The 10,703-nt window shown below is 45.0% G+C and overlaps 1 protein-coding gene across 3 annotated transcripts; it reads left to right on the top strand.

Annotated features, from left to right (window-relative positions):
• The first annotated feature begins 2,229 nt into the window (after positions 1 to 2,229).
• On the top strand, positions 2,230 to 10,483 carry rfc2 (replication factor C (activator 1) 2). Of its 3 annotated transcripts, XM_085393333.1 has the most exons (7): positions 2,232 to 2,518; positions 4,332 to 4,437; positions 4,510 to 4,611; positions 5,721 to 5,979; positions 6,062 to 6,322; positions 7,480 to 7,544; positions 10,055 to 10,483. In XM_085393333.1, the coding sequence occupies exons 1-6, from the start codon at positions 2,287 to 2,289 to the stop codon at positions 7,540 to 7,542; spliced, it is 1,023 nt and encodes a 340-aa protein (XP_085249459.1). In that variant the 5' UTR covers positions 2,232 to 2,286; the 3' UTR covers positions 7,543 to 7,544; positions 10,055 to 10,483. The 3 variants fall into 3 exon arrangements, with proteins under 3 accessions (XP_085249458.1, XP_085249459.1, XP_085249457.1); XM_085393332.1 differs by lacking the exons at positions 7,480 to 7,544; positions 10,055 to 10,483 and adding an exon at positions 8,473 to 10,045 and having other exon boundaries at positions 2,230 to 2,518; XM_085393331.1 differs by lacking the exon at positions 7,480 to 7,544 and having other exon boundaries at positions 2,236 to 2,518.
• Positions 10,484 to 10,703: the final 220 nt, after the last annotated feature.

Below are 10,703 nucleotides of genomic sequence, written 5' to 3'. Positions count from 1 at the left end.
CAGAGGAAATATTACGGTTTCTTATTATTGAGGTGAAAAGGAACAGTTTGTCCCGTAATTCAGCTACAAAAAGACACAAAGCTGGAGTTATTCTGTGTTTACGCTGCACAGCTGCCTCTTCTTCTTTCATTCTCCCCCCTCCCTCTCCCGTTTCTACTTCAATCATGAAAACTGATCAATGATCAGCTGATCATCTTTTCTCTCTTGTTTGTTTATCGCCCACTTTGCGCCGAAAGAGGAAACCAGCGGATGTCGCGCTAAACAACAGCAGCACGTTTAAGCTTGATCAGCTGTTGTTAGAATTTATTTAATATTAATTTCTAGTATCAGCTGATGTTTGATGGAGCCACAGCTGTAAAGCTGCTGGTCATGATATGGTTTGGTTATGTGGTGAGAGGAAAACATGAAGATGAAACCAGGAGATGTCCTTACTGAATCATCAGAGCTGAACAGGTGATGGAGAAACAGGTTTACCTTTTAGGTGACATGAATGAGTTGAAGGGAAGTTATGAACTGTTTCTGAGAGACAAATAACACCAGGATCCTTTTCTAAGTAGCTGACAGCTGGTAACTGTGCAGGGGCGGGTCTAGCAAAGTGTTGCCAGGGGGCAGGTAGGGCATTAACAGGGAGAGGGGGGCACAAAGAAATACTTTTCTTTCTTATTCTCATTTAAAATGTCTCGCTTTTAAAAAATAATTATCTGAGTCTTGCAACAAACGATTGATAGATTGATGCATATATACCATCAGAACAGTGCACATCACTGTCACAACAGTGTTTATTATCATTCAAAGGCTTTATGATTTTTCCTATAATGGTGGGCCGGTCTCTAGTCAAAATGCCCGGGCCAATTTTCTGTCCCAGTCCAGCCCTGTATGCAGCTCATCTGCAGTCTGGTGTTACCCACATCTTCCTATTCAGAAGGCAGAATTTCCGAGTTCTGAGTACAATCGAAAGCACCACGACTGCAGTTTTTGTGTTGGATGTAAAAGGCGCACATGACGCTGTGACGTAGGCTAGAATCATGGCAGCAGTCAATGACGGTCCAGGCGTGGGATTTCTCTCGTGGAAACGTGCACATTATCTTTTCCTTTCTATTGGTAGGTGGCACAGTGTACTGTGGCAAGTAAGCAAGCTAGAAGACTGGCAAAGTTATGGAAGCAACACATTAACAAGAGAATTCTGAGTAAAACCAAAGTTACTTTCCCTAGTAACTAGTTACTTTGAAAGTAACGAGTAACTTGAAGTAACTGAGTTACTTTTGAGAGAAGTAACTAGTAATGTAACTAAGTTACTATTTTAAAGTAACTTACCCAACACTGGTCAGAGCTGATAGGAAGGCAGCAAGTCATACAACCAGTTACGACCGAGGCATGTAAAAGAACATCTCTGAATACACAACACCTTGAAGCAGATGAGTTACAGCAGCAGAAGACCAATACTGTCAGCTAATAACACGAAACTGAGACTGAAAAATGTTACGTGCTCTGAGCCTTGATTTGTTTTTCAGACGGTTGGCTCAGGATTTGGGATAAACAACGTGGATCCAGCCTTGTGTCAACAGTTCAGACTTCTGCTGGTGGTATAATGGTGGTGGTATTGGTGTAATTTTCCTGGAACACGTTTGGCCCATTAGAACCAACTTAAACTGCAGTGTACCTAATAATTGATACTGAGCATGAGTGTGCCTGTGTGTAAGGATACAACCCATTTCAAAACTACGTGCAGCCACTGAAAACAACGTGTAAATAATCTTCATGTAAAATAGCAAGAAAACGGTGAGAAATGTGCATTACTGATGTATTTTTGTTTAAACAGAAGGAAAAAAACTTCAAGCATGACAAGAAGGTCCTAAAATGTCAATAACAAAGGAGCAGGAATGAGTAAATGTTTAGTTAAAGCTACTAAAATGATTATTTAAGTTGTGAACAGTATGTTTCTGTTCTGAAATAATCGACTAATCGTTGCATTTTTAAAGTAAATCATTCATATTGGATTTTGAAAAGACCCCCCCCAAAAAATAAAAAAAATAAAAAAATAAAAATACGATTACATGTAGTTGAAAGAGTAAATAAATTCGTTTTCACGTGAAACGTTTTTTTTTTTTTTTTTATTAACATCTCGCGTTTATACTGTTGTGAATGTGAAACATCGCGAGGTTTTCCTTGGCCAATCACGACCTTCGCCCATAAACACTCAGCCAATGAGGAGTTTGTTTGCTGTGGCGCTGTTGTCAGGGAGGGAAACCTCCGTTCGCGGGCTGTCAGGGAGCAGAAACAGACATCATGGATGTGGAGATGGAGACTGAGTGTAAGCAGAAACCCACAGAAAGCGGACAAAAGGCGGACACGGAGGCCGGAGAGTCCTCGTCTAAAGGCTCCGGGAGCGCTTACGAGCTACCGTGGGTGGAGAAATACCGGCCGCTGAAGCTGAACGAGATTGTGGGAAACGAGGAGACGGTGAGCAGGCTGGAGGTCTTCGCCAGAGAGGGAAACGTCCCCAACATAATCATCGCAGGTCAGTGAGGACTTTTACACGGTTAGGACTTCTCATGCACAGGGTTGGAAGGGTTACGTGCTCCCCAGGCTGCCGCTAGGTTAGAGATTAATTTACAGGAAGCCTGTATGGAGGAGAAGAAACAGTACAGCTACTTCGAGGAAGAACTAAGTTACCAAAAAGTTTGATTACCTGCTGAGAAACTCCTAAATGACTTTTGTACCTGCAGGGGGGGGGGGAAGCACATTTTCAGAGTTGAGAAGCACAACTTCTTTATGGTGGACATTTGACCATCATTTTACCAAAATGTAATGCAACATTACAGATCTCTGACACATGGTGTTATGTTCCTCATCGGTTTACTTTAAAGACCAAGATCACGCTTTCTTTGACTGAGCTCAGTCACACACAACTTAAAAAACTAGATCCCAAATACAGCTGTGCATCCAGTCATCAGAGGTATGACTATCAGGGTCATTCAGGGTTTTCATTTCTTTGACCTTTTCTTTTTCCAAGATGAAATGATTGTACAGCATACATCTTTAATAAACGTAAAAATTAAAAATATATATGCATTCATTGGATTTATGAATGTTCAGAGCCCGGTGTAGTTCTAACAAGGACAACTGTAAATTCACAAGTTGGAGAGTTGTCTTTTAGTAATTTGTAAACAACTGCAGTTTCGAGGTTGTAAGGTTGGAGATGTGTCTGGAGGAAAACCTAAACTTTTCCCCTCAGGTGCAAGGAAATTTGTTAGGATGTTCTGGAACAACTCAGGACCCGTCGTGGCACAACACTGCCATGAGCTGGAAACTGCTGGACCACCAGTGTCACAGTCCACAGTGAAGCCAGTTTTGCATCTCCGTGAACTAAGACGACCAAGGAAGAAGCCCATAATCCAAAATCAACACCTTCAAGCTCACCTGAAATTTGCAGCTGCCCAGATGAACAAGCCAAATGCCTTCTGGAGAAGCGTTTCATGGTCAGAGGAGACAAAGATTGAGCTGTTTGGACTCGATGAAAGGAGGTATATTTGTAGGAGTTAATATGATGCTTGAAAACCCAAGAACACTGCACCAACTGTCAAGCCGTTAGTAATGGCAGCATCCTGCTCTGGGACTGTTTTGCTGCCAGTGGTACTGGTACATTCCACAAAGGATGAAGGAGGATGACAATCTCCCAATTAGTCAGCTTGATCTCAAATCAAATCAATTAGATGGTTGAAACTAAGACACAGTTGTGCGTTTCAACAGGACAGTGATCCCAAACACACATCAAAAGTAGTTTTGGATAACATTAAGGAATAGTCTTTCCAAAAGTCTGATCGCAACTCTGAGAATTTTGAACTACACTTAAAAGTTGGTTGTGGGGCCGCCAGTGTAGCTCACAGTGATGAGCAGGTGACCATATGCCGTATGGCTGAGGACGGCTGGTCCAGGTTCGAATCCGAACCCTTTGCTGCCTGTCTTCCCCTCTCTCTCCTTCTGCTTTCCTGTCACTCTTCTGTGCAACAGGCTAATAAAGCCTGTATCAGGAAACTCACCAATTCACCACAGCGGTCACATATCCAGTCAGTTATAACAGAAGCTAGTTGATGGCAACTAAAAGGATCAGGTCAAAGTGCAGCTTGCTAAGGGACATTTAACCAAATATTAGTCTGGGAATATTTCTACATATGAACCCGTGTGGATTAGAAAAAATAAAATTAAAAAAAACCCCCAAGAATTGTGTTCTCACGCTTTAAAGTCATTAAAGATGTGTGCTGCATAATCACCACCTACCACCAGGCAGATAATTGGGAAACACTGGCTGAGTCATGCATGTTGTTATTCAGGTCCTCCCGGCACTGGAAAGACCACCAGCATCTTGTGTTTGGCCCGCGCTCTGCTGGGAACCTCGATGAAGGACGCCGTGCTGGAGCTGAACGCCTCCAACGACAGGTGAGGCGCCGCTCAGGACGACCTCTGGTTGTTTGGTGGACTGGGAGTTGACTGTAAGCTTTTTATCTGCAGGGGCATCGACGTGGTGAGGAACAAGATCAAGATGTTTGCTCAGCAGAAGGTCACACTGCCCAAAGGACGGCACAAGATCATCATTCTGGACGAAGCCGACAGGTAAGCAAGCCGTGCAGTGACTTTTTAAAAACAAGGAAATTCCAATACTTCGGCTAAAACTTCAAGGTAACATGAAGTACGAGGGCGCTGCCAGCAGAAAGATCTGCTGGCAGCGCCCTCGTCGGTCATGTTCACACTGAGCTTTTGTCTCTTGGTCCCCGTCTTTGTGAAAGCTCCAGAAAACATGCTTTGCTCCCACGAAAGCCACAGAACGAGTCAAGCTTCAGTAGCACTGCATTGCACACAACGGCGAAAGTCAACTGTTCTCTAAAAAAGCACAAAAAAACCAACAAATCTCTCAGCCGAGGTCCTTCGGTCGTAAAGTCCGTTTGTGCAGAGTGAAAAAGACAAGCAAGTAAAACTTTACTGACATCACACACTTCATCAGAGGTAGAGTAGATTGCAGTCAACTGAGTTCTTTTCTCATCCCTCCAAGTCTAGGGTGTGCTCCTGGCTACGGTGGCTGCTGTAGGACAAATCGGTTTTAGTCCGCCGAGATATCAAAAACATTAAATCGATATCATCCCATAACGGTGGGGACCGGCTCCTTCTGTGTCATAATATACATTTTGCACAAACAACATTTTAACATATTTGAATAATATCAACACTAATAATTGAATGATAAATAAAAAACATAAAAAAATTTAGGCTTTTTTACATTTTATCAGAGTGAACTTAATATAAGCTGTGAATGAAAATAAAAAGTTTACATCAGTCATGGTGTAACTGATGCGTAGATGCAGCCGGACAACCTGCTCAGTTGCACCTGCCCTCCATCACATGTGACTCGGCAGCAGCTGTTTGACAGTAAAGAATAGAATAGAATTGAATAGAATAGCCCTTTATTGTCATTGTACATGTACAAAAAAATGATGGGTGCTCCACGCTGTGCAGTAATAAACAACAAATAGGAGAAAAACATAAGTAGTGCAAAGGACTTGATGCGAGTATAGAGTCTGTGTGTGTGAGTGGCCTGAGTGACGTGGGTTACCTCAGGCCGTGGGTGGGCAGGTGGGGGTGTAGGCGAAGCTGTTTGACAGTAAAATAGTCAGTCTGGCGTGAACGCTGATTTGAGAGCAGTTTCTGTGACGTTTCCATCCTCCCAGCATGACAGACGGAGCTCAGCAGGCACTGAGGAGGATCATGGAGATCTACTCGAAGACGACGCGCTTCGCTCTCGCCTGCAACGCCTCCGATAAGATCATCGAGCCGATCCAGTCCCGCTGCGCCGTGCTGCGCTACTCCAAACTGACCGACGGCCAGATCCTCGTCCGGCTGCAGGAAGTGGTGGAGAAAGAGCGCCTCTCAGTGTCCGACGATGGACTGGAAGCCATCATCTTCACTGCGCAGGGAGACATGAGACAGGTGAGGGGCGGAGCTTAGTCAGGCGCTCATCCCAGAGGTTGAACATGGATTTTCTGAACTTGTTTTGGCCTTTTCTCTCCAGGCGCTGAACAACCTGCAGTCCACTCACTCCGGCTTTGGCTACATCAACAGCGAGAACGTGTTTAAGGTGTGCGACGAGCCCCACCCCCTGATGGTGAAAAGCATGCTGGGACACTGCGTGGACGGGAACATCGACGAGGCCTACAAAGTCGTGGAGCAGCTGTGGGCGCTGGGCTACTCTCCAGTGGACATCATCGGGAACATCTTCAGGGTCTGTAAGACCTACCAGATGGCCGAGTACCTGAAGCTGGAGTTCATCAAGGTGAGTTCATCAACGGCGCCGAAAAAAAATCAGCTGATCGTGACAACTTGTAAACCTCTGGTGGTCCCAGCACATGGCAGCTGCTCTGTGAAGGCAGATTTTTATATCAGCATCAGCAGTTTATAAAAATAAATAAAGCCCTTCACTCGTACGCCGCCATTAGTGTTTTCAGAAGTGAGTTCGTAGGCAGGCGTCGTTATCTGGACTCATTTACCAAACATCGGGGAAGAGCAGGTAAGCAGTCAGTGTAGAACTACACTTATACATCACCACAGTAATTCAAGGACATTCCCGTCACAGCATGATGCACTTTTGAGATTAAATATATAAACCGAATTCAAATATAGTGTTTGTACAAGATATGAGTTGAGAGTGTAGTTGTTCTGTTTTAGTATCAGGGCGTGTCCAAATTCATGGGCTGCGTCCTCCTGAGGCCGCATTCGTAGACCGATTACGTCACAGCGACGCGCCGAAGGCTGTCCAAATTCGTCGACTCCTCCGAATGCAGCCGACGAATGCGTCCTCCTTTTCCCCGAATTTGAAGGATGGGTTGGGTGTGTCCTTCGTGGCCCACCATATCCCAGAATTCATAGCGCGGCCCAGCCAATTCCAGTTTTCAACAATGGCGGCCGCTACTAAAATTAAAATTACTCTTATTATTCTTTCTGGGTCACAAAATAAACTTTTAACATATTTTCAGGCGAGAAAGTAGCTGTGTAAACATCAAATATCTGCTCGGTTTATCAAGATATCGCATATTTGCAAAAGTGCTTCGATGTTTTCGGAGTCGTCTGTTACCCACCAGCTCGATTGCTAGTCGGGAGCTCGAGGGTCACTGAAGTCGTCGAGAACGGCACAACTCCGGCACATCATGTTCAGATCATCGCTGTCTTTCGCTACTCAGGTTAAACGTGATATATAAGTCACTTAGACAACCTACAAATGTTACTGTTTGGCTTTTTCAGTGTTTTATTCGTGAGTAAATCTGTTTGGCTGAGATTAAAGTTAGTTTTCACACAGCTGAATAACGTCAACCAGAAAACTGATTAAACAGAAGTGTGAGACATCGGGGGGCGAGCAGGTAGAACTACATTTATACACCACATTCTTGACCGAGACAGTCAAGAATTTACGCCAGTGTCCTGTTATATTTTTAGATAGCAAGGAGCAGACGGCAGAGTTCATTAAACTCCACTGAGTCAGCGGTGACACAAATCTGAAGGCGAGACCGTCCCATTTCACATCTGTTTATTTCCGGCCTACCCGACCTTCTGAGGACCCGGCCCACGTAGACAGAGAAGGCCGGGTCCTCAGGAGGATGCAGCCCATGAATTTGGACACAACCTCAGATGTTAATGCTAACAGAAAAGTGTCTGATTGTGCTGCGAACAGGAAAAAAAGAAGTAAACATTTGTTAGTGATCAGGCAAACACAAATTCCTCAGACGCTCCTGCTCTCCCAGCAGAGAATCGTCCAGGAGTGATGACAGTCTTTTTCTGGAGAATTGATTGGTCAGTAGACGATAATTTCATACCTGTTGGTCTGCAGTATAAGTTGCCATGGCGATTTACCCCATTAGGAAGTGAACCACCTTCGGAGTACAGAAACCCGAGAGTTAACCCTAATGTTACTTGGATACGGTGAAATCCTGCCGCGTGGAACAGATGCTGCTGCTGACCCTGAGCGCGTCCTTCTGTGGCCGCTTCCTCTTTTGGTGTAACTTCTGACTCAGCTTTCACTTAAACGCTCACGTTAAATCACTGAAATCTTTTACAGTTGAGTTCCTTTATTTCATCACGTTCATCGTGGAGCGTCAGCAGGTTGCTCAGGACTCTGCGAGTTACTCGCGTGTCAGTTACTAATTCACTGCACCAGCTCCTTGTTAACTTCAGAGTGGAACTCCAGATTCTGGAAGGTCCTGCACAGATGAGGATCAGCATACATCTGAGAACTTTTACATGCAAACGTGCCCAGCGGGTCTATGAGATCATGTGATCAGGGTCTGAGCCCTTTGCTCAGAATAGTAGCAGAGGTCAGATTTATTAGTGTGCATCTGACGGTGAGGTCATGTTTTTCTGTTTACCCACGCTCACTCAGAGGAAACGCCTCACTCATTGCTTTTTCTTCCTCCTCTGACGTTTGTGTTTCAGGTTCTTGAGGCTTCTGCTTATTTCTTATTTTTAAGCACTGTAGGCAATGAACTGAAACCAACTTTCAACCAAAGGTTTCTTCCGCAACAGAACAGGAAGTAAAGTCTCACGCTGCTGTACAAAGATCCCTGTTAGAGCACCAGATGTGACTGAATTTCCCTCCTGAGTCACCTGACGGGGAAATCCCCTGCTGACTGGATGGATGGAGGAGTCACCCGCGGGGGACTGTCAGCACTGTTCACACACTCTGGAGGTTTTCTGTTAACTAGGGGACGGGACTCAGAGCTGCTTCTCTTTGCAAGGCTGACTTGTAATATGCAAATCTTTGTCAGACTGTGACTGTGAGCGGCACCCAGGCATAAGTCAGCGGCTGCTAAGCCACGCCCATGCAGGATGTGATTACTCAGTGCTCCGGTAGAGCAGTTGAACGCCTGTTTACTCTCACTGGGCTCACGTACCGCTGTTTGTTTTCTAAATTTAAATTACTGTCAACTGTGCTGGTTCGAGCAGCTGTCATCTGCTTTCCTTTTCAGCTTCCTGTCACGCAGAGAAACAGGAAGGACGATGCTGCTGTCTGCTGGGTTGCTGCCTTGGGCGGACGGTGGCCACTTGCGTACATCTGAGCGCTCAGGAAATATGAATAATAACTGAGGAGCAGTTCTACTGATGGCTACTGATTTAAGGAAAGCTTAAACAAAGTGCTGAACACCATTGATGGACTGCTCTGGTAGCACCACAGGACAGGCTGACAGACGCCCTCCCCGCTGCTGTTACAGATCTGGATGTTTTAGGTTTTCGTAGTGGGAATTTTCCTGAACTTTCTGAGCTCAGGCACCCAAACACTGATTTTTACCTGGATCGTGTTCCTGAGGGCAAATGTCAGAGCTGAGATATCCAGACTTTCCTCTCCACAGCCACCTCCTTCCCCGGAAACTCATTCCAGCTTCCATGATTTATTTATGTTGTCCTGTTCTGAGGTGAGGACGGGAACAGATCGAGGAGTGAAACGGCTTCACCATGACCGACCGTCTGCATCCATCAGTCCCACTCATCAGCTCGTCTCTAGGCAGAAACCCGTGAGCACTTTATGGCGTCGTTTCGGTCGAGCACTGCAGCAGCTTCAAGCTGCTGCTCAGTCTGAGCTGGAGGAGCTCAAGTGTTGAAATCTGCTTTGTAGAAATCCCTGTTTACTTTTTATTCTAAATAATTTCTTGAAGCAAGTCTTGGCTTCAGAGCTCACGGATCTTTGTACATTTTAATTTCACTGGGATACTCTTGGTGTACTTTCAGGCTACTTTGAGTTGCTTTTATATTTTTTGTGGGAAACATCTGAAGTTATTAAAATAGAAACCAACTTTACCAGGTCAGATGTGTGACTGAAGTAAAAACTGTTGGTAATCTGAGTATTGTGACTGATTCTTCCGTTACTATACTCAAAGGTAACTTCATTTAAACTCTGTCTCATTTCTGACCGTCTGAGTCGAGCAGGCGTGCAGTTTCACGCTTCCTAAAGGTTTCAGCTGTTCCTTTAACAACGACTCTACACGCAGATTCGTCCCATCTCAATGTTTCTCTGTTGCAGGAGATCGGCTACACCCACATGCGGATAGCTGAAGGCGTGAACTCCCTGCTGCAGATGGCTGGTCTGCTCGCACGGCTCTGCAGCAAGACGGCGCCCGCCGCTGCCAGCTAAACCCCAGCGACCCGCCGAGCGCGTCAAAGCTGCCCGCTCAGTATCAGACTTGTTCACTGCTGACAGAGTCAAGACTGTAACAGCACATCACGCATTCCTGCAAAATAATGTAAAGAAACTTAAAGCTGCATCATTGGATTAGATGTTCATCGGTCAGATTTTGTCTTCTGCTGCTTTCTGGGGGTTTTTTTAGCTGTGAAAAAAGTTTTAAATTCAAACCTCAAAAGCTGTTAAAAATATTTGTTGCTGACCAGCAGAAGTGTTCTGTATGCTTTGAGATCTTTGAGAAAATAAAGGTGAGACTGTTGTGAAGGTAAACATGAGATATCACTGATACTTATTTGAACCTGTAGGGTCTACCTTACAATATAAAGCACCTTGAGGTGACTGTTGTGATTTGGTGCTGTTAAATAAAACGTGATTGAACTACAGAGGACATAGAAAGCCCACAAAAGACCCCTACTTGAATCAGAATCTCTCTCGCTGTGGGACTATTCTGGACCACGTCCCACTATGGACGTGCCACTCAGCTTCATTG

This window comes from Rhamphochromis longiceps, linkage group LG20 (genome assembly GCF_057381845.1).
Source record: "Rhamphochromis longiceps isolate RC_006_pf linkage group LG20, R_longiceps_female_GT1.1, whole genome shotgun sequence".
NCBI classification, from domain to species: Eukaryota; Metazoa; Chordata; class Actinopteri; order Cichliformes; family Cichlidae; genus Rhamphochromis; species Rhamphochromis longiceps.
Note: the sequence above shows the minus strand (reverse complement) of the source record. Positions and strands in the feature narration are given on the sequence as shown.